This window comes from Arvicola amphibius, chromosome 9 (assembly GCF_903992535.2).
Source record: "Arvicola amphibius chromosome 9, mArvAmp1.2, whole genome shotgun sequence".
Lineage (NCBI taxonomy): Eukaryota > Metazoa > Chordata > Mammalia > Rodentia > Cricetidae > Arvicola > Arvicola amphibius.
In genome coordinates this window covers 123848813-123871724 of record NC_052055.2, presented here as the reverse complement: position 1 = coordinate 123871724, position 22912 = coordinate 123848813, and the positions used below count along the sequence as shown (strand labels likewise).

General features: G+C 52.6%; 3 protein-coding genes across 4 annotated transcripts in view; all 3 read right to left on the bottom strand.

The window, feature by feature from the left end:
- LOC119822487 (H-2 class I histocompatibility antigen, L-D alpha chain-like) overlaps positions 1–22912 on the bottom strand; it is a 741986-nt gene that overhangs the window by 543964 nt on the left and 175110 nt on the right. The gene's annotated exons all lie outside the window — the stretch shown is intronic.
- Positions 572–9008, bottom strand: Atf6b (activating transcription factor 6 beta). Of its 2 annotated transcripts, XM_038341826.2 has the most exons (19): positions 8897–9008; positions 8482–8561; positions 8315–8381; positions 7917–7995; positions 7567–7658; positions 6589–6733; positions 5213–5295; positions 4956–5091; positions 4742–4873; positions 4485–4618; positions 3843–4028; positions 3667–3758; positions 2811–2990; positions 2548–2655; positions 2381–2462; positions 2124–2194; positions 1859–1970; positions 1643–1727; positions 572–1188 (listed from the first exon to the last, which is right to left on the bottom strand). In XM_038341826.2, exons 2-19 carry the CDS (start codon positions 8535–8537, stop codon positions 968–970), a joined length of 2061 nt encoding a protein of 686 aa, XP_038197754.1. In that variant the 5' UTR covers positions 8538–8561; positions 8897–9008; the 3' UTR covers positions 572–967. The 2 variants fall into 2 exon arrangements, with proteins under 2 accessions (XP_038197754.1, XP_038197753.1); XM_038341825.2 differs by lacking the exon at positions 8315–8381 and having other exon boundaries at positions 8897–9002.
- On the bottom strand, positions 9810–11315 carry Fkbpl (FKBP prolyl isomerase like). The gene is made up of 2 exons (XM_038341868.1): positions 11181–11315; positions 9810–10958 (listed from the first exon to the last, which is right to left on the bottom strand). The coding sequence occupies exon 2, from the start codon at positions 10879–10881 to the stop codon at positions 9835–9837; it is 1047 nt and encodes a 348-aa protein (XP_038197796.1). The 5' UTR covers positions 10882–10958; positions 11181–11315; the 3' UTR covers positions 9810–9834.

Sequence of the window (22912 nt, the reverse complement as noted above, 5' to 3'; positions counted from 1 at the left end):
CTGGGTGGGAGCAACTGCAGGGGACCCGGCAGCCAGGCAGACTGGCCCTCATCCGATCCCTCCCTTCCACTCAGAGCACAGCCTTTTCGCCTGCCCACTGCTGTCTTCTCCATCTGGACCCTCCCTCAGGTCTGTCTCCCTCAGTTCAGGGCCAAGAGGATGTCCCATGACGTGCCCCTTCTCCCCACCAGGCCCCTCCACTGTGGTCCCGCCTTCCTGGGCTACAGGCCCTCTGGCCCCCACGCCTCTTGTTTGTGCGGACAGCTCATCCTGGAAAGCGGGGGACCTGTGGTAGAACAAGGACTGGAGCTGCTGTGTGCCCCGAAGGGCGTGGGGCCCCCTGTCTTTCCTGTTTACTCAGACACATTCGGTGATCTGTATATCGGCTGTCACGCCAACGCCACAGACATCATTGCTAGACACAGACATACCCTAGGAGTTGCGGGGTGGGGCAGGGGATGACATGAGGTCTGATTCCACCCCGTTCCGCCACCAGTGTAACCTCTGTAGTGCATGATTCTTTGATGCTGGTCCTACAGGAGTCGCACGCTGGGAAGGCAGTCACCATTCCTTAACTCCCTCCGAGTTTTATTTAATAATAATAAAAAAGATACACACACACACACACACAAACCGACTCCCACCACCCAAGAACATCCCTTGTCCCACCTGGGGACCAAAGTCCTACGTCTACTCCTGAATTGGAAAAGGAAAGAACAAAGAGGCTATGGCAGCTACCCAGCCCTAAACTGAACCTTGGGCAGTGCCCTCGGGGAAAGAGGGGGGTTGGGGGTTTCCAGGAACGAGAGGAGCCCTATATTCTGAAAAGAGGTGAGGAGAGGTGAACCACCCACCCTCCTCCCATTAAGTGCTTATTCCCCACACCCTGCTTTCCCTTACCAACTACCCCAAGTCCCAGGATCAGGTTCCCCCAAAACCAGTTCTAAGTCAGTGTGAGCTGCAAAGGTCAGGGGTGGTTGAGGTAGAGGGGCTGGTGGGAGGCCTGACTGGCTGCAGAAGCTGGTAAAGGGCCACCTGTGGTATTGCCTGGGGTTGGGGGCGGCTGCTTTCGGAGCGAGGGGGGCACCGTGGAGGTCTTGATGTGAATCACCCTGGTGTCCATGACCTCACACTCGATCTGCATCATCTCCTCATAGTCCCCTGGGGGGCTCCGGCCCGAAACAGTCTCTGTGGAAGGGGGGTCGACCGGTGGTGGATGGGGTGAGATGGGGAGGGGTTAGGAGGTTATGAGGAAGGGCAGAGAGGCAGGGCCATGGGTGGGATGGAGGAGGGAAATAGATGACAATGTGGAGTGAGGGTCACACAGGAGATGTCAGAGAGGAGAGACGAGGACGTGAGCCATCCAGCAGGCTTCCAGCCCCCTCTGCTAGCCACCTATGGATGCAGCTTTTGGTGTGGCTGAGAAGGTCTCATCCTCCCACCTTCCACTCCTGACACTCAATGCTAAGATTTCAGGCACACAACTCTGCATTTTATTTTCTCCTCGGTTCCTAGCCTCTCTCCACCTCTGAGCCTCTGGACAATCCCTAATCTCACCTTCTCCCTTAGCTCCCCCTGCTGGATCTCTGCAAAAACTTCCTCAGATTTCGGAACCCTCCCCATAGCCAGAGGGAAGAGTTACCATTGGGAGCCATGGCTGGCATCACCAGGGACATCTTGGGCCTGGATGTCTTATTGTGGCTGATGGCTGGGAGCAGCAGGTGGTCCTAGGAGCAGAAGGAGCATGCTGGGTGGCCGAAGAAGACACAGGGACGGGTTCCACTAAGATTATGACGGGGACACACCACCAGGGTGACAGGCAGAGGGACAGGAGGGAGCAGGAGAGAGGGGAGCTCACCCTTCGGAAGGAGACAACATAGAAGGTGTCCTCCCGCCGGTCGATTGCATCTAGAAATTCAGGCTGTGAGCGGCCTGGGTGGCGGTAGAGCTGCAGCTGGCCCACAGGGTCCCTAGGCAGGTGAGGACAGACTTAGGAGGCCCGTGGAGAGGAAAGAAACAAAGGCCTTGCTTGGAGGACTGACTCCCGCTGGGGACAATGTTAGTGACATCCCCTGGGGCTCTTTCTAGTGACTTCACTTAGTAAATTCGTATCCAATGCTCACCTCTCAGGAGGTCCGGGAGGTTGGGTGGGGACTGGTTTCACGGGAGGTGACCTCCTCCGTAGCTGAGACTTCTGGAAGGAGAAGTATCTAAAGATTTGAAGAGGGTAAAGGGAGGAGGGAGAGAGACAGGCAGTCCCTGGAAGCTGGCGCCTTCTCACACCCACTCCTCCAAGGGCCCCACAACGCCCTGAAATCCCCAAGACACTTAGCTCTTGTCTTCGCCTCGCCTTCCATGACCCAGAACCAAGGGCTCCTACCTGTCTCTCCTGGACCCTCTGAGGTATCTTCCGTCGGCCTCTCTGGTGACGCTGGACCCAGCCACTCAGCTCATCAGCAAGCCTAGGAGACAGGCCATCACCTCTAAGGCAGGTACCATACAGGATAGCAGGGTTATGTGCGGGGCTTCCAAGGGCAGACTACGCACCTCAGGGACTCGGTCCGGTTGAAGTGGCGGCAGTCAGAGGTGAGGAAGAGCTGGTCCAGGTCTCTCAGTAGTAGCTCCTTGGCCCCGCCAGGGAAGGCTGTCAGATTTCTGAAGGAAAGCAGAGGAGGGAGTAGCCAGAGACTACCTGGCACAGGGCGCCAGCAAGGTCCCCTGGGTGACAGCAATTTTGGCTGTGCCGTGCGAAGGCAGGTTTTACAGAGACTAGCTCTCATCGCTAACAGAAAGGGCTCTTTGCTTTTCACCTGAAGCTGGGCCTGCCTGCAGGGCTGGGCTGCCGTTCCTCAGGGCCCTCGGCGGTTTCCTGGAGGGGTTCAACACCATTAGCCAGCCCTTGTTGGGAGAACTCCAGCAGGTGTCTCTGGGGGCGAGGTTCCTCCCTGCTCATCCGAGGAGGCATGGGAGCTGGAGGTGGCTCACTGATGCTGTGGGGAGGGAGGTAGGACAATGAAGCATTCTGGTTTTCTCGGTGTCTTTAGTAAGAGTCAGGACTCTGCAGTCACGCTGGTGCAGGAGTCACCTGCTCCACAAGAGTGAGGCCCCCAGCTGTGAGGTGGGAGCAGGAGGACTGCCCGCCTCACAGGTCCAGGAGAGAGGAAAAGGAGAGCGAGCATCCTAATGCCTAGCACCAAGAGAGCTTGGAAGTCACTAGGGTGGGTGCGTGTTGGGGCAAGGGGGGGGGGTTGGAGCGAGGGTTTATGCGTCCATATCCATGTGCACACAGAAGTCAAAGGTCAACCCTGGCTCCCATTCCTCAGTACAATCCACCTTCTTATCTTATTTTAGAGTCATTGTCTGTCACGGGCCTGGAGCTCACCAAACACTGGGCCCTGCCTGCCTCTGCCTTCCTGTTGCTGTATAAGTGCCCACTGCCACAGCCAGCTCTTTTCAGAATGTGGGTTCAGGGGGTCAAACAGGCCCTCATGCTCGCATGCTAAGCACTTCATCAACTGAGGCCCCTGCCCCCCCCAGAGCCATCTGCGGGAGAATAGGCAAACAGGCAGAGACTGACGGGCACACCGTCAGGGCTAAGGGTACCCAAAATGCTGCATCAGTGAGCCCGTGGCCCAGGCCCACGCTGCTCAAGGGCAGTGGTCTCACCTCACGGGTCCAAAGCTGAAGGCGATGAAGAGAAGGAAGACCATGATACAGACAGCTTTCCTGTTCCCAGACCCCAGCTTGAGCTCACTGTTCTGCAGGGTGGACACGGAGGGGCGGGGTTACCGCGAGGGCCTGTCATTCCCGCCCTTCTCTCTCCAAGGGCAACACAGGCCGACCTCTGTCAGCAGGGCCTCCAGCCGCCGCCGGAGGGCAGCATTCTCCCTGCGCAGCTGCTGGTTGTCCGCCAGCACAGCCTGCAGCTTGGCCTCCAGCCCCTGCAGATACTCCTTCTTCTTCCGGCGGGACTGGCAGGCCGACTCTCTGTTCTTGATCATTCGCTGCTGCCGCTTCAGCAACTTTGCCTGGCACCAGCGAGGGCAGAGATGAGTTAGAGACCACGCCCCCAACACCAGGGACCCAGTACCCAAAGTGCAAATGGCTACTCTCCTGCCGTCCTAAGCCACATTCCCCCAAGTCCTCAGATGGGGGACAAGGGAGACTGTGGGACCAGCATCCTTGCCAGGCCTTTCTTTGGGTTTTCCTTCTTTCCAATCTTGTTCCAAGCCTAACGTCAACTGGGCTGTAGTTAAGAACAGTTGGCGTGCCTTCCCCTGGGAAACTGCCTATGCCTGGCACCCACAACCAAGTGGGATGCCCCGATCTGACTTCAGTCCACTGCCTCCCCCTCCTGTAAAAGCACACCTACAGGTCTCAGCCCTGCATCCCATGTGGTAACTCCCTCTGCCACACTGCTGTTTCCACAATAGACTTCTTTCTTCCTCCCATTCAAGAGCCTCTCCACCCCCGTCAACACTTACATCCACTTCAGGTGGGCAGGAGTTCCCAGGCATAGGAGCTGGAACAATGCTCTTCCTCTCGGGGCGTGGGACTGCGGGGGCTGGCCCTTCAGGCTGGACGCGAATAGCACCTTGGATGAGGACGACTGGGGACACTGGAAAAGGAAGCAGAGGCAAGTCAGAGTGGAGACAGTGTCCGGTATTCCACCTCACACCCAAGCACTAAAGGGCCAGGGACCAGAGGCAGGGAGCTCCCACAGCCCCCTCCGTCTCCACACCTGAGGGCTGCTGGACGAGGGGCTGCAGAAGCACAGCAGTGCTGGGGGGCCCAGCTCTGGGGGGCACTTGAACTGTGGTTAGCACCACAGGTTTGGGCTGCAGTGGAGGCTTCCGAGTGGCTGGAGCTTTCCCTGTAGGAAGATGAGAGAAAGGAGGGGATTACAGCTCTGTAAGGCCTGTCACCAGGGACCCCAGGTCAGGGGCTCTCGTTACCTGAGGAACTATCAGGGGATGGACCCATGCTGATCTGGACAGCTCCAAGCGAAGGGGCGGGGACATCCCACAGGAGGCACCCCGGAGGGGATGGGGACTCTGTCTTCACTTCCAGAACCTCCTCTCCTATAAAAGCCTACGCAGGGCAGTCCAGAGACATTAGTTGGGAGTGTTACGTATGGAGTGGGGGGTCAAGAGGAAGCGCCTCACACCCCGCAGGAGGGCTAGAGCTGCAGAAGAGAGGAGCCTGTGTGCACCTGGCTGGGAGAGTCTGCTGAGAGCAGGGAGGCCTCGGAGTTGACAGAAGATGGAGAGGTGGGTTCTACCTTGGTCTGGATATCTGTGGGGGGCAGAAGACACAAGAGCTGGCTATCCGGGGCTGGAGAGACGCTCAGGTGTAGAGAGAATCTGTTGCTCTTGCAGAGAACCATTCCCAGAGTCCACGTGGTGGCTAACAACTGTCAGTAACTGGGGGGATCTAACGCCCTCTCCTGACCTCTGGGGCATCGGGCACACACGATGCATATGCAGACAAAATGCTCAGACACAGAAAATAATTTTTTTTTTTTTTTTTTTTTGGTTTTTCGAGACAGGGTTTCCCTGTAGTTTCTAGAGCCTGTCCTGGAACTAGCTCTTGTAGACCAGGCTGGCCTCGAACTCAGAGATCCGCCTGCCTCTGCCTCCCGAGTGCTGGGATTTAAGGCATGCACCACCACCGCCCGGCTCAGAAAAATAAATCTTAACAAAGAAGAAGAGCTGGCTACCAGATAACTACTGAAGAGGAGAGAACAGGGCCATTCTCCCTTCCTGGACTCAGGAACTAGCTCAGGCCCTCTGCCTCCAGTGTGGGAACCGGATGTGAACGCTCAGCACCGTGCCCACCTGCCTGCCGCCTCGCTTCCCACCATGCCGATGAGGACTAAGCCTCTGAAACTAAGCCAGCCCCACAGGGAAGCTTGATCGTGGTCTGCACAGCAATGAGATGGTAACTGGGACAGGGTGTGTGCGCTGGGGTATGTACGCTGAGGTGGGTGGGCAGCACACATATGCACACTGACGGACAGGCCACAAGAGAGGAGGAGGACAAACACTCACTTTGTCTCTGTCCTCCTGCCCAGCTTCCCTTCTTGAGGCCATCACCCGCTCTCCCACCGCATTCCTGTCCCTGTCCACACAGGTGCACACATCCTGCCCTGACAGAGCCAAGTGTCTGTTCTTTGGTTTAATGTGCACAGGTGTTCCGTCTGACGTATGTCTACGAGCCATGTTTGTGACTGGAACTCCTGAAGGCCAGAAGAGGCCTGGATCCCCTGGGACTGGGGTTACAGACAGTTGTGAGCTGCCATTGGGTGCTGGGAACTGACCCTGGGTCGTCTGGAAGAGCAGCCAGTGCTTTTAACCACTGAGCCATCTCTTTAGTCCCATTCCCCCCTCCCCAGTGGCAGTTTTCATTTTGTTTTTTGCTTTTTGAGACAGGGTTTCTCTGTGTAGCCCTGGCTGTCTTGGAATTCACTCTGTAGACCAGGCTGGCCTAAAATTCAGAGATCTGCCCACCTCTGCCTCCTTAGTGCTGGGGTTAAAGGTGTGTCCCACCACCACCTGGCCCCCAATGGCAGAGTGATAGGCTGATTACCTGAGAGGTCATCGAAGGCAGAACCCACAGTGATCTGGACTGTTTCAAACGGGGATGCTGGATCATCCCCCAGCAGGCAGAGTGGGGGTGCTAAGGACTCCGTCTTCACGTTCAACACCTCCCCTACTCCAGGAACCTGTGAGAGCTAGGATGGGGCAGGGAGGCAGGGAGGCAGAAGGAAGAACGCTAGAGAGGCTCTGAGAGCCAGCATGAGAACAAAAGCCTGAGCTCAGAAACCAGTTATCCGTGCCGTGGCCTCAACAGCCCTGAGATTCTACCAAACCACCAGTTATCCGTGCCGTGGCCTCAACAGCCGAGATTCTACTAAACCACCAGTTATCCGTGCCGTGGCCTCAACAGCCCTGAGATTCTACCAAACCACCAGTTATCCGTGCCGTGGCCTCAACAGCCCTGAGAGTCTACCAAACCACCAGTTATCCGTGCCGTGGCCTCAACAGCCGAGATTCTACTAAACCACCAGTTGTCCGTGCCGTGGCCTCAACAGCCGAGATTCTACTAAACCACCAGTTATCCGTGCCGTGGCCTCAACAGCCCTGAGATTCTACCAAACCACCAGTTATCCGTGCCGTGGCCTCAACAGCCCTGAGATTCTACCAAACCACCAGTTATCCGTGCCATGGCCTCATCAGCTCTGAGATTCTATCCAGGATACTGGCTCTCTGTTCTTCTATTTCCTTCTCGGGAAAGTCAACAAACTCTCCAGACTGCCACTATCACGTTACCGTGGACACTGGGTAAGAACAGTGTTACCAGCATTCTTTCCCAAGCCCCACTACTGCCATCCTCTGCATGTTCGATAGGCCCCACCTCCTTCCATGCCACCAGAGTGGACGTTCAGCGCACGAGGTGTCATGACTCGCTTCGTGACTCACAGAACACAGATAGAACCTCGGCACCTAGAAGTAAAACGAATGGAGCGGAATTCCTGCCACAGAGAACCACGGGGGACTCTCTCACCTGGCCGGAGGGCTCCGTGGAAAGATGCGAAGACTCTGAGCTGAGGGAGGAGGACGAGCAGGGAGAGGATGGTTCAGACTTCACCTGAAGATCTGGAAGGCAAGGAGTTGGGAGACAACCAGGAAGGACTGGGAATGCAGCTCAGGGCTGTATGCCCGGCTCGCGTGCACGAAGCCAACACTGCGGAAATCAGTAACCTGAGCAGGGTGGTGGGTTGGAGGGTGGGAGGGTGAGGACAGACAGCATGCACACCGGGCATGGGAGACTGGAGCGCAGACACCCGTGTAGACTGCATGCACACAACGACATGGAATTACATGCAGCGGGATGCAGCGGGAATGGTCTCTTACCTGGGAAGATAGGTAGAGGGTCCCAGGGGGGCTCAGGGGGGCTGACATCCATCCCCACATCCAGAGAGCTGCTGTCGAACTAAGCGATGGGGCGGGCATAGTAGAGGGCGGGAAAGTGAGAAAGTGTGAAACCGAAAGGGGAACAAGCACCTTGCAAATTAAGGAGCCCACTGTGTTACCCCCCGGCCCCCGCGCGCATTTTATAAAAATACTTGTATTCCTCATTCCTCTCTCTTTGTATTTCTCCTAACAATATCTAACAAACGATTCTCTTGCCCCTGTAAAGACGCTTACAGCTGCTGATCTTTTATCTCTCCCCTAGAAAAGGACCTTAGAAGTCCAGAAGGGGCTGCTCTCAAAAATGCCGACTTAGAGCAGGCTGGCTAGTCCGCATGCACCTCTGAAAAAAGGCTTGCTCCAGTTGGACAATGCTGAAACTGGACTTTCTCCTCGCAACGTTCGGGTCTAACAAAAGCAGGGTGAGCTCTGGCTTAGAGATGACTCCGAGTTTGGGGTGCCCCTCCCACCACCAGGGGTTACAGGAGAATCGACGAGGTAGCAGTACCGGGACATCCTGCTCCAGGCAGCGGAATAACTGTGTCTGCTCCTCGGCCACTTCATCCAGGCCGCTGTACAAGGTGCTGTCTGCGAGGAGGCCCGCGCGAGTGTCAGCCCCGGCTCCATTCCCCATTGGCTCGGCCGGGCCAGACCCACCGCCCGCCCACTCGCTGAGCCACACACCCCAGGCGCCCAGCCCCTGTCCCCCGACCCCGGGACAGCCCCGCGCTCCGTCCCGCGGGAGGCCACGGTCATCCCTCCTCCCGCACCCCGGGAAGGCAAGAGTCCCGCTGCTCCTGCCGCAGACGCTGGGCTCGGCGTCCGCCCAGCCTTCCTCGCCCACCCTCTGCGGCCTTCCCGCGCGCCTCGGGCCCCGCGCCGGCCGCAGCCCGCTCCCTCCCCCCGGGCCTCACTCCGCGCACCCCAGTCCTCCGGGCTCAGCAGGTTGTCGGTGAAGAAGCGTGTCGGGTCGGCGATCTCGCTGAGGAGCATCAGCTCCGCCATCTTCCCCCCATCCCCCACCATGAGCCGGCTCTCGGACCCGCCCCTCCCTGGCCTCCGGCCAATCAGTGGGCTCGCTGGAGGAAGCCGGAAGTCTCACTGACCAGTTAGAGGCTTGGGTGCTGAGCACATGACACGAAAGAGCAGTGACTTGTACATTTGGGCCAATCGGAACGTGGTAGCCTCACGTCCAGGCGGAACTGCGCACGCGCCGTAGAGGCCCCAGAGATCAGCCTTGTGGGAAATGTAGTTTTAGCACTTTAGAGTTCCGACATCTGGACTGGAACTATGGCTCAGAGGTTTTCCTCAGACATCTGCACCCACGTGTTGCCCATAAACTCATGAAAGCACAAGTGCACATAGTGAATGAATCAATCAACAAAGGTCCAGCATCCAGGATGGGCGGTGGGGATGCACGTCTTTAATCCCGGACAGAGGCAGGCGGATTTCTGAGTGCGAAGCCAGACTGGTTTATAAAGTGAGTTCCAGGACAGGCAGGGCTACACAGACAAACCCTGTCTCAAAAAAAAGGGATGGGGTGCTTTCTGCTCTTGCAAGCACCTGAATTCCATTCTCAGCACCCACACCAGGCGGCTCACAGTCATCTAACTCCAGCTCCGGGGAACGCAGCTCCCTCTGACCTCCGCAGGCACATGGAGGCATACGTACACATAATAAATACACGAATCTTCAGAGATGGATAAGCCACCACACCCCCGAGTGGTTCACGGACACCGTTGCTAACTCTCCATAGGGGAGAATAGGGTATGAACTGAAAGCCCTTTGGGGCCCTTAAAAAATCCCACAATACAGAACACAATTCACAGACTCCTGTCTCTTTTAAAGTTGAACTTTTTAATCAGCTGAACATCTTGCGCAGACCCCGAGCGAGCCCTGCATCCTGTTTCTTTCCCTGAATGACCACTCTCCCCAGTTCCTCCTGGGCTGCACGGTTTTGGGGGTCTGCCGCTAGCACTTTCTTGAGATCAGCGGTCGCTTTCTCCAAGTTCCCAAGGGCAGCCTGAGCCACCCCTCTTCGGTATAAGGCTTTTAAATGGCCCGGCTCCCGCTCCAGCACTCGGTCACAGCTCTGGGCCGCCAACTGGGGCTGCCCTAACAGCAACTGACAGGCAGCCAAGTTGGAATAAAGGATCGTTTGTTCTGGGGGTCCGGGTGGGGGTAAAGTCAGCAGCAGTCGGAGAGCCCGACCATAGCATCGGGCAGCCCCTTGAGGGTTTCCAGCTCGAAACAGTTCTGTGCCCCTTGCGTGCTCTTCCTTGGCCAGGGCCTTTTTCTCCACAGCCTCCAACTCCCAGGAATCCCGACCCTTAGTGAAGGAATCCAGTCTGAGCTTGACAAGGGGTGCAGAGCATCCAGGAAGACGAATCTCCGCTTCCTCACCTTGACACATGGACTCCAGGCATTTTTCGGTGAGTTCCCCCCAAGTCTTTTCCCTCCATCGCCCAATGCCTATAGTTAGTTCTGCCCAGCCTTCTGGCATCCCAGACCCAAAAGGAAACCCCAAAGCCAACACGCGGCACTGGGAGCCTAATTTGGGTTTGTCTAAGCCATGGCCACGGACTATGATCTTCTTTACAAAACTCCCATCGGGACAGTACCAGAGATCAGAAGCTTGGAGACGATCTGCCATTGCATTGGTGGAGACACGACATTTATCAGCGTCGCCTTCAAATTCAGCTACGGGCTTTTCAATCTTTTGAGGGTCCTCCACAGTTCGACTGGCAGGATCGGGTTTCACTCCCAGATCCAGGGTTTCAGGGGTGGGGCCCGGGGACTGCTGCCTCAACTGGGTGGCTGCACCTAGGTTTCGCTGGGCGTTCTCTTCCCGCTGCTGCGGTTGAGCGGTGTCCTTCTCTTTCATTGGGCTGACAAATGACGTCTCCATTTGACCCCCCGATCCCTTCAACAGTAGATAAAGGAACAGTTTTGACTGGAAAGTTATGGATCAAGTGTAGTCCATACCTGGAAAACAAAAACAAACAATGCAAATTCCCGGATTCCTAGTTAGGACTCCTCGTCATTCTTCTGAGACCGGGGCACCTAGTCCTAAAAGTTCTTTCTTTTCTTTTTTTCCTTTCCAATGCTAGAGTCCACCCAGATCCAGTTGACAGCCATAAACCCCGTAATTCCCCACGGTTCGGGTAGCCGTCCCAACTGCTGGCACTCGACTGAATCGAAAACTACCTGAGAGGACAAAAAGCCTGGTCGGGCGGCCTAAGTCACGTCTCCTTCCCTGCGTGGGGTCCTGAGGCCTGAGCGGGACGAGCCTGCGAGCAGCGGAGCCTGACAAACTGTCGTGGAGCCCCGGAGACAGAAAGCGAATCACCAGCATGTCGACCAATCGGGAGGGCGGAGAGGCTGCTTAGCCCGCCCCCTGGGTGACGTCATTTCCCAGCAACCGTGAAGCTCCGTACCTTAGCAACCGGGCTAGACCTAAGCAATAGAATTAGGTCAGATCGAACCGAACCAGACAAAGATCTGGCTGACTGGTTTATTCCTAATGTAAAAAAAGGACCAAGAATGGGAAACTTGGACTGAAGAAGATGGGGGGGGGGGGGGGGGGGGTAAGAGAGTTTTGCCAAGCATGCTCAAAGGGCCTGAGTTCGACTCACTAATTGTTTAAAGGCCGAGAATTTAGCGGCTTCCGAACCCGCCGTGTTATGCCTAAATTCAGAGACCTTAGCTGAAATCAACTCCTGTCCATTTTGGCTCCTCCTTGATTTTTGCCTCACGTCCATCGTTGCCCTTCAACCGACCCCCTTGATCTAGAATCTTTGTGTTTTCCAGGCTCGAATGTGCATGCCCATCACTTGGGAAAGACCTGGATCTGTCTTTCAGATGGATGCCTGTGATCCTTAGCTCCTGCTTCCAGCCCACGAAACGCACCGCCGACGGTATAATCCCTCGGTGACCTCATTCTGAACCAGCTCAGTCTGGCCTATATTTTGCGTGTGTAGCTGGTATAGCACGCTCCGGGGAGTGGAGCGGTGGAGAACCGGTCTGCTCCCGAAGGAAGGTGGAGATAGTCCCTTCAGTGACTCAGGCTTGCTTGGCGAACTGCCTGCGCAAGCTGGGCCAGCATCAGTCTCAGGGAAGGAGAATCCCTAAGTACCTCACTTCGGCACATGTTCTTGGTGTCCCTGGCCTGGAGCTCACTATGTAGGGGAGGATGCTGGGAGTACAGGCTTGCGTGTCACTGTGAATCGCACCCAGAGCTTGGTTTGGTTGATGAGGAAGGTGAAAACAAATACGGACAAGCTTTAACACTGATTAGAATATAAACCGGGCCAGGCGGTGGTGGCGCACGCCTTTAATCCCAGCACTCGGGAGGCAGAGGCAGGCGGATCTCTGTGAGTTCGAGACCAGCCTGGTCTACAAGAGCTAGCTCCAGGATAGGCTCTAAAGCTGCAGAGAAACCCTGTCTCGAAAAACCAAAAAAAAAAAAAAAAAAAAAAGAATATAAACCGGGCGGTAGTGGCACACCCCTCCTTTAATCCCAGCACTCGGTGAAAGACCTGGATAAATCCAGACCCCCCCGCCCCCCAGCAGGAAAAAAATAGAGCCAAAAATCTAAGCAGGGAGAGAAGAATCAGAAATCTAGGATTTGCCGGTTCAGTTTCAGGAACTAGCTGAAGATAAAATTACATTGTAATCTTGAGTATAATCTTGAGAAACAGGGAGTTGCCCCCTTGTGATCATCACTGGTATTTTCGGAATTTTCTGTGACGCCCTCCCTACCCCTTTCGGATTACTGAGCTGTGGTTTCTTCCTTTAAAAAACCCTTCTCCAGGTCACTCGGGATCGAACTCCTCCTCTGCGTGGGTTATGAGTCTCGGCCCCAGTGCACTGGTACCTGTCAAACCTCCTGTGGTTGCAGTAAGGATGGTCTCTCATGAGTTACTGGGGGGCGGGGGTTCGTGTTATCCCGAGACTTGAGTAGGAGTCTCCCCACACCGGGGGTCTTTCATCGGGAGGCAGAGGCAGGCAGATCTCTGTAATTTTGAGGCTAGCCTGGTCTACAGAGCGAATTCTAGGACAGGCTCCCAAGCTTCAGAGAAATCCTGTCTCGAAAAACAAAACAAAACAGACAAAAAAGGAATATAAAGAGAATAGTTGTATTAATAAACCCCCTCGGAGATATTAAATATGAAAATTAAACTTAGAGGCTCTAACTCAATTCTTTTTTAAGATTTTATTTAATACTTAATTTTTACTTTATGTGCATTGCTGTTTTGTCCACGTTCCTATCTGTGTGCGGGTGTTAGATCAGTTGTTATAGCTGTGAGCTGACCTGTGGGTGCTGGGAAGTGAACCCAGGTCCTCTGGAAGAGCAGGCAATGCTCTTAATCTCTGAGCCATCTCTCCAGCCTGCAACCAGAGCTCTTAACAACCAAGTTTCTCCAGCCCCTCTGACCCCATTCTTATTCAAACATAACTTACAAACTAGCTTGCCTAGACAACTTAGGAAGATAAGGAAATAGTTATACCTTCGAATTGGTTGAAATCTAAGTTTCTTTCACTCCTTTGAGTCCTTTGCTCATTGGAAAGTCTCTTCTTAGTCAGGCTGTGGTGGCACACACCTTTAATCACAGCACTCAGGGAGACAGAGGCAGGCGGATCTCTGTGAGTTCGAGGCCAGCCTGGTCTACAGAGTGAGTTCCAGGTCATCTAGAGATACATGGAGAAACCTTGTCTTGAAAAACCAGGAGAGAGAGAGAGAGAGAGAGAGAGAGAGAGAGAGAGAGAGCTCTTACCCGAAGAAGCAAAAGTTTGCTAACCTACTTGAGAAAGTACCCTGGCCCTCAAGCTGCTCCAGAGTGAAGTTGGTTTGTTTAGGGATAACTGAGACAGTGGACTTACACAATCACACAGAAAACTGTAACCTGGAGATAACCAGGGCTGTCACCTGCCTCTGTGAATCTGTGAATCTGTGAATCTGCCTAATTGCCCGGAAAATGTAACCCAGAGGGAACCCAAGCCCAGTTTCTGTTTTTGTAACACTTGCTTCATTACTTAAAAACATAAATTGGGATGGTAATCTAAAAGACACCTGTAAACCAGGTGTGTTGGCACACGCTTTTAATCCCAGCACTCGGAAAGCCAAGGCAGACGGATCTCTGTGAGTTCAAGGCCAGCCTGCTCTACAAATTGAGTTCCAGGCCGACCAGGACTGTTACACAGAGAAACCCTGTCTCGGAAACAAACAACAAAACAAATCAAACAACAGTGTTGAACTCCTGGTCACAGACCTTGATTCTTTTTTTTTTCCTCTCTAAAATTCTATTTTTGGCTTTGAGCCAGAGTAACGTTAGTCCATTGCCTGCATGACTAATTCTTGTGGTTCTTGGAATCCCTGGAATCTTACTGAGAATTGATCTGTCTTTCCTCTGAGGGATTTCAAGAGAAGTAGGAAGTACAGAATGGTTTTACACTCTAATCCTTGGACAAAGAAACCCCACCTCCCAGGAGTATATCCCTTTGTAATATCCTCTTGCTACTTTGCATGTGTATATTTTAGCTCCAATAGATTCCACAGGGGAGTGACTTTTGCATGTGTGTGTGTGTGTGTGTAACGCCTCCAGCAGGTATTTAGTGAGCAGCTGCTGTATCTAGGCAGCTGCAAGGACTGGGGATATGTGCACGCGCATGCACGCGCGCTTGTGTGTGTGTGTCTGTCTGTCTGTGTGTGTCTGTGTCTATCTGTCTGTGTGTGTGTCTGTCTGTCTGTCTGTGTCTGTGTGTGTCTCTGTGTGTGTGTCTGTCTGTCTCTGTGTGTGTGTCTCTGTCTGTGTGTCTGTCTGTCTCGCTCTGTGTGTGTCTATCTGTCTCTGTGTGTGCGTGCGTGTGTGACTCCTCCAGCAGGTATTTAGTGGGCAGCTGCTGTACCCAGGCAGCATGCTAGGCCTGGAGATACAGAGGTGAAGGAGACAGACAGACAGATACAGCCTCTGCACTACGGAAAGAAAACGCGAAGGTTAAGAATGTGCTGTGAGATTGAGCTGTGGGGCAGAGTGAACAATCCTTGTGATGACAGTTTTTGCTGATATCTAACGAGGGAGCTGGAGATAATCTGATGACTCCTACAGTCCCCACACCTAGGAAGGGGAGAGGAACCAAAATGGCTTGAAGGCTGAACCTCAGACACACATCTGTCATGTGTGTCCTGTGGGAAACAGTGAGCCCTTAACCACTGTGCCATCTTTCCAGTTCCTTCCTGAAGGTTGGGGCATCCATCCCTCAGAGTACATGCACAGTGTACAGTCTCCAGCGCCACACCCCAAATCCTTACTAGGTCCTCAGGATTTATCAATGAAGAAAGTAGATAAATGCAGAGATCCCCATGGTGGGGGGAACGTCCTGTTTCAAAATGCCCCAGATGCCAAGAAAGTGGGCTGGGTGGCCGGGCCTTTGTGATTTGGCTTCTTACGTGGGGGCAGTCAGATTGCTGAGCCTTGAAAGGTCGCCATTGTTTTGACATGCAGAGATTTGGGACATTTATTTCGGCAGATGCAGCAGGAGGCAGCACCAGCCTTGTGGGCCCAGCATTGGGCGCTTCTGGCGTCAGTCTCGGCTTGCCCAGGCTGTTCCAGCTGCACGCATGCCGCCCCATCACAGGGCCTGGAGCCAGCCGCGGTTTTTCACACTGTCAAACACCGTGCATTCCGCACTGCAAGGAACCAAATGCTGTCCTTATGCTCCAAGGCTCCACCGTTTAGCATAAGCATGAGGGACTGAGAGTCTAGCTTCCCAGGGGTTAAGCAAATGTGCCCTTCTGTTTAGTTTTGGTGGTTTCTGTGGTTTGGTGTTCTCCTGGAATTTGTGTCAAAAGTGTTCTTCTTTCTTCCCAAAGTTTTTTGACTGGGCTTGTCTTGCAGGCGGGGTTTTCTGGCCAAGGAGGGAGGGGACGACAAAAAAGGACTTTCTGCAGTGAAACATTTCATAGGACATGCCCGCTAGTGAGCCTGGCGTGAGAGACAGCAGCGACACCAGGCATTGTGCTGAAGGACAATAGTCTTTACTCAGATGCATTAGCTAATATGTATTACCTCATTTCTCCTAGCTTAACTCAAGGAGCTATTTATTCATTCGGTCTTTTTCCCCTTTTGTGATGGTGGGAACCAATTTCCAAGTCTCTGTACGCCCTCGGCTTGCTCTTCGTCACAAGCCACAGCCCCCTCCCCAGCGCCTGTCCAACAACTTATCCTTTTGTTTGGCTGGGGCTGGAGAACTGGCTCAGTGATAGGAGCACTGGCTGCTTTGCAGAGGACGGGGTTCAGGGCCCGCCCTCCACATGGTGGGTCACAACCCTTTGTAATTCCAGTTCCAGGGTATCCAATGCCTTCTTCTGACCTCTGTGAGCACCAGGCACACATATGGCACATATACATACATGCAGGCAAAACACTCATACACAGAAAATAAATCTTTTAAAAAATTATTATTTTTTTTGAGACAGAGTTTCTCTTTGTAGCCCTGGCTAGCCTGGAACTCACTATGTAGACAAGGCTAACCTCATAGAGATCCACCTACCTCTGCTTCCTGAGTGCTGGGATTAAAGGAGTGCTCCACCATGCCTGACTTATTTTTTGTTGTTGTTTTGGACAGACTCATAAATCCATATTATATGACTTTTAGTCATTTCTGCCTTGTCCTGTTCCTCCCCTTCACATCCTGTTGCCTGACGGAACCCTTCTCAACACAATCTTTTTGTGTGTGATCCACTGGGTTTAATATGGGTTACTTGCCCGAGTGTGAGCAATTTATCCTGACCACACAGCTGCAGAAATTAGACCCTTCTTCCCCATCAGCCACCAGTCTTGCTGGAAGGGCCCCCTCCTCCTCCCTCTCCTCCTTCTCCCTCCCCCTCCCCTGTCCGTTATGCAACGTCATGGACAAGTTTTTGTTGCTGGCTGCCTTCTAGCTAAGCTAGAGTCACAGGCTGAGGAACAGGCAAAACCTCACACCATTACAACAGAAGATGTCAGGGAATAAAAACCTACTGATAAAATGTCCTACAATGTCAGTTACTCAGGTGAGATGAGCCAATAAACCAGTAAATAGGCAGGAAAAGTTCTAGGTGTGTGTGTTGTTTTTAATCCAATGCTGAGGGGAAAGTCTCCTCATGGAATTGATATTGGTCCTGTGTCAAAAAGGATGCTTGGTGGCCTATAGGGGGTGGGGACAATTCAGTGGGTGGAGTGCTTGCCTAGCAGGCTGGAGGTTCTGTGTTTGACCCCCATTACCACATAAATGGGGCATGATGGGGCTTGCCTCTAACTCTCACTCAGAAGAAAGAAGATCAGAAGAATCAAGTGTTCAAAATCATCTTCAGCAGCCAGCCTGGTCTACAAGAGCTAGTTCCAGGACAGGCTCTAGAAACTACAGGGAAACCCTGTCTCGAAAAACCAAAAAAAAAAAAAAAAAAAATCATCTTCAGCAAGGTAGTCCGAGTGAGACGGGACTGAACCGTGAGAGACCCTGTCAGAGAAAACAAAACGGGGCTAGTGAGGTGGTTCAGCAGGTGAAGACACCTCCAGTAGCCCGAGGACCTGAGTTATCCCTGTCATCTCAGCTGCACAGGCATGCTGTGACAGCTGTGCTCACACATGTACACACACGATATAAATCATTTTGAAAGACAAAACAACAAAGGTCAATAAGTCAGTACATTAGGGGAGGCTAAATGAATTGGTGGAGGAAGAGGCTTTCGGCCAAGCCTCACGATCTGAATTTGGTCCCTGAGATCCACATGGTAGAAGGAGAAAACTGACCCATGTAAGTTGTCACCTAACCTCTACAGGTACAGTGGGCTACACACGGGAATGCACACACACATGCACAATAACCAATGAGGGGCTGGGTAAAACCCAATAGTGGACCACATGGTTGGCTTATACAAGGCCCTGTATTTTTTTTATTTTTATTTATTTATTTTTTATTTTTTTGTTTTCCGAGACAGGCTTTCCCTGTAGTTTCTAGAGCCTGTCCTGGATCTAGCTCTTGTAGACCAGGCTGGCCTCGAACTCAGAGATCCGCCTGCCTCTGCCTCCCGAGTGCTGGAATTAAAGGCGTGCGCCACCACCGCCCGGCGGCCCTGTATTTTTTTAAATTGATTTTATTGAGCTCTACATTTTTCTCTGCTCCCCTCCCTGCCTCTCCCCTCCCCTTTAACCCTCTCCCAAGGTCCCCATGCTCCCAATTTACTCAGGAGATCTTGTCTTTTTCTAATTCCCATGTAGATTAGAACCATGTATGTCTCTCTTAGGGTCCTCATTGTTGTCTAGGTTCTCTGGGATTGTGATTTGTGGGCTGGTTTTCTTTGCTCCATGTTTAAAAACCACCTATAAGTGAGCACAGAAACTGCGTTTCTGGGTCTGGGTTACCTCACTCAAAATGATGTTTTCTAGCTCCACCCATTGGACGAGGCCCTGTATTTAGTCATCAGTGGAAAGAGAGTTGAGGGGAGGAAAAGGAGGAAGAAGAGAAGAGGTGGGGGAAGGGAGTTAGAGAACACTGAAACCTTAATCTCCATAATCCAGATAAGGACAGAGGTCAGAAACCAACTCCACAAGGCTGTCCTCTGTCTCTAAAGAGGCACACGGGCACACCTAGGCACGCACACCATACTCCCCTCACAATGATAATGTTTTTTTGAGGGGGTCTCACTGTGCCACCCTAGTTGGCCTGGAACCCTCAGGCTGCCTCTAACTCATAGAAATCCACCTGCCTCCGCCTCCAGATCTGGGAATAAAGGTGTGCATCACCACACTTGACAATAATAAAATCTAAAAAATTAAAAACCAGCCAAGCGAACAAAGAAAAGGAAAGTGAAGTCTTGGGTTGAGCTGGACATAGTGAGGCAGGACTGCAATCCCAGCCCGTGAGAAGCTGAGGCTGGAGACTCCTGAGTTCAAGGTCAGCATGGGCTATAGAGTGAGACCCTGTATCAGAAAAGGGGAAAGAGCAGAGGAGGGAGGAGGGCAGAGGGAGGATGGGGAGCAGGGTGAGGATGTGGGGGAAGGGGGAGAGGCTGCAGTTGCAGCTGCAACAGCTCAGAGGTAGAGGACCTGCCTAGCGCGCACAAGACCCCTGGTTTGACCTCTAGCACCGTCAGTGAAGATGAGAAGCCTTTCCAGTACCATGGCAGCAGGCTGCATACTTCTTTTCAAATAGCATCGATCAGAATTCCTCTCCTGACAGCGTGCAGGCACTTTTCACAACATCGTGCCCATGCTTACTACTTCCGCGAGGTTTGTTCCGCGAGGGCTTTCTTCTACAGAGGTAAAGCTATCACACATCTGATGGACGTGTTTCAGTGATGTAGAAAAACCGATGATTCGGGACAAAGGGGATGACTTGGGGAGTCCCCCAGCTCTGGCACGTGGAAGGTCTGGAATCCCTGGGCGCAGAGGAACTGGGCCAGAAGCAAAGAAACCTCTGCAGCAGAGACGGCCCAGTTTGCTGGACGTGTGTGGAGAAGCTTCGAGGAAGATCTTTTCTGGGTGGTTCTGTTTTCTCGCCCTTTGGAAGGAATGTTGTCTTCTCGTTGTCTCACGGAGGGGTGCGGGGGGGGGGGGGTGAGAAGGCCACCGAAGGGGGAAATGTAGGCTGGCAGCTGTTCAGATGGCTCTCAGGAAGTGAACCTTGCAGTATGACTGTGCATTTTCCTGGGCTCTGGTCAGCTGGTGGGTGAAGTGTTAGCAACAGGGTGAGACCGAGCCAGAGGAAACTGTATAAAGGGAGAGGAGCTGAGAGACCAGGGTAAGGCCTCAAGGTGCTCGCGGTATTCAACTTTGAACGCTGAGAAGTCAGGACAGGAACTCATACAGGGCAGGAACCTGGAGGCAGGAGTTCCAGCACAGGCCATGGAGGGGAGCTGCTTACTGATTTGCTCACATGGCTGGCTCAGCCTGCTTTCTTATAGAACCCAGGACTAACAGCCGCCGAGAGATGGCACCTCCCACCATGAGCTGGGACCTCCCACATCAACCATTAATTAAAAATATGTCTACAGCTTGATCTTTGTTTGTTTGTTTGCTTTTTCCAGACAGGGTTTCTCTGTAGCTTTGGAGCCTGTCCTGGAACTCGCTCTGTAGCCCAGGCTGGCCTTGAACTCACAGAGATCCGCCTGCCTGTGCTTCCCAGATGCTGGGATTAAAGGCGTGCGCCACCACCGCCCAGCATCCTACCGCTGGGTCTCAAGGAACCATTCTCTCAATTGAGCTTCCCTCCTTTCAGACACCAGGTTGTATCAAGTTGACATAAAACTCGCCAGGACAGAAGCTAAACTGAGAAACAAGGAAAATGAGATTTTGTTTTGTTTCTGGAGTTAGGGTACCACTGATCCAGCCTGGCCTTGAACTCACAGCAGTGCCCCTGCTTCAGCCTCCCAAATTCTTAGATTATAGGCATGACCCATCATACCTGGCCTGAAAATAGAAAACTGGGAAAATCAAACAATAATAAAAACAGTGTGAGCTGGAGAGAGGGATCAACAGTTAAGAGCACTGGCTGCTCTTCCAAAGGACATGGGTTCAATTCCTAGCACCCATATGGCAGTTTACAACTGTCTGTAACTCCAAGATCTGATACCCTCACACAGACATACATGCAGGCAAAACACCAAGACACACAAGATAAAATAAATAAATAAATAAATAAATAAATAAATAAATAAATAAATATTTTTTAAAAGATATCAAAAATAATCAGATGAGAGGTCCAGAATGTAGATCCCCAGTACAGCATCCGGTACAGCATTTGTCAGTCATAGTCCTGGCTTCAATCCCCAGCACCACAAACAATAACAGCATAATAAACCATCAGAGAGAGAAGATGCGTAGGCAGTGAGCCAGAGTGAGGGAGCAGAGCCTCTGCTGTAGGATTCAGGCTGTCGTTGTCAACAGAGGTACAAGAGCTGGGACTCTCTGTGCACAGGGGAGCTGAGGCCAGGCAGGAAGGAGGAGAATCATGGGAACATGGGGTTTCTTGCCTCTTGGTGGGGGCAGAATCTGGGTAAGAGGAAGAGACGAGAAGTGGTTTTTACTCACTTCTCCTAATTACTCTCAAAGAGCTCAAATATTAGTGGGAGAGATTTTGCCAGATGAGGATCTGAAAAACAGAAAGGAGCGAGGTTTGACACCAGATTCCAAGCGTGGTGTGCGGCATCCAGACCACAGGTGAGAAGCTGGGAAGATGCGGGTGCATGGGCTTCAGATGCAGAAACTCCTAGAGAAAGTTGCTGCAGGGCCTGGAGAGATGGCTCAGGGGTTAGGAGCACTGACTGCTCTTCCAGAGGACCCAGGATCAATTCCCAGCACCCACATGGCAACTCATAACTGTCTGTTGTTCCAGAGGATCTGACACCCTCACACAGGCAAAACACCAATCAGTGCTCATAAAATAAAAGTAAATTATTAAAAAAAGAAAGAAAGAGGAAAAGAAAAAAGAAAGAAAGTTACCTTGGCTGAAACATTTTTTAGGTTTTCCTTCTCCTCCTCGGGAGGTGTCTGTGGTGACTCCCACCCTTGGGTGCTCTTTGAAATCCCCTGGGGATATCAGAGTATTGACACTTGAGTCTCTCCATCCAGAGATTCTGATTTCAAGACCAAGATGTCACCTGAGCTTTGGGCTTTAAAAATGCTCGCCTCCAGCCCCAGGATCCTACCCTAGAGAGTCTTGTGTGGTGGGGTGAGGGGTGAATTAGTTTGGGCCTTGAAGGACAGAGCCCAGGGGTGGCCTAAAGCCTGGGGGGAAGGGGGGAGTCAGAAACTCACGATGAACTTCAAGCGGTTTGATTCATGCCTGGCCCAGTCTAGAGAAGCCGGCCTGAGATTTCGGTGCTGCTGGTTAAACACGCGGAGGGAGGATGATGAAACTTGGGTGGAACAGGGAACAGTGAGCTCTAAATTACAAAGCACAGACAGACTGTAATTTGGTAAACAACTGAATTAGCAATAAGCAATCTTGAAGGACTTCCGACCCTTCAGCGGGATTGCTGTTGACCTAGTTAATGTTATCATTGAAGGCTCCCGTTCTTGCGGCCCAGGGGATAGGTTTTTCAGCTGGGGTGGTGCTGCAGGCCTTTAAACCGTGTCTTGAAAAGCCAAAAGAACAGCAATGAAAGCAGGCTTGGACCTTCTGCAGCCCGGGTGAGTGCCCTGCTGATGCCCACTCCTCTCCCCGGCTTTTTATTTTGAGCCGGGTTTCGCTAAAGTTGTTTAAGTTGATTTTGAAATGGCTCTGCCGCCCAGATATGCTATTATGTGTGTGTCGATGTGTTTGCCACATCACGTGTGTGGAGTTCAGATTTTGGAAGCAGGGTCTCTCTTGAGCCTGCTGTACTGTATATTCCTGGCTGGCTGGTTTGGAACCTTCCAGATGGTTGTTCTGTCTCCCACGATAACAGTTCTGGGATGACAGATATGCATTACTAACTACATCCAGTTTTTAAGAATATATATTATATATTCCAAAGATCAAACTCAGGTAGTCAGACTTGCTTGGTGAGGGTTTTGTGTCCCTGATCTCTCTCTCATCAGCCCTCAGACAGGCCTTGAACTCTCTCTGTCTGTCCTTGAACTCATTAGGATAAACCTGTCTCTTCCTCCCAAGAGCTAGGGACTAACGGCACGTACCACCACGCCAGGCAGGCATTACGCTCAAGGTCTTCCTGCATCAGCCTTCCCAGCAGGTAGAACTACAGGCCCCTACCACCAGGCCTGGTTTCTGCACCCCCTTTATTTCTCTCTCCTCCTCTTTGGCTGGGGATGCAGCTGGGTGGTAGAGCACCTACCTAGCATTCGTGAAGTCTTGGATTTACTGCTCAGTACAGACAGAGACAGATGGCCAGCCAGATTGGTCTCTTCAAGCAATCTTCCCTTTTGAGCAGCGGTTCCCTAAATAACTTTTTAGCT

Coding starts and splice junctions, on each gene's coding strand:
- Atf6b (XM_038341825.2), bottom strand. CDS start 8,999: ATGGTGGGGGATGGGGGGAAGATGGCGGAGCTGATGCTCCTCAGCGAG. Junction 3,759..3,842: donor TGGAGGCCCTGCTGACAGAG/GTCGGCCTGTGT, acceptor TCCACCCTGCAG/AACAGTGAGCTCAAGCTGGG. Junction 1,971..2,123: donor CCTCCCGGACCTCCTGAGAG/GTGAGCATTGGA, acceptor TCACCTGCCTAG/GGACCCTGTGGGCCAGCTGC.
- Fkbpl (XM_038341868.1), bottom strand. CDS start 10,881: ATGGAGACGTCATTTGTCAGCCCAATGAAAGAGAAGGACACCGCTCAA.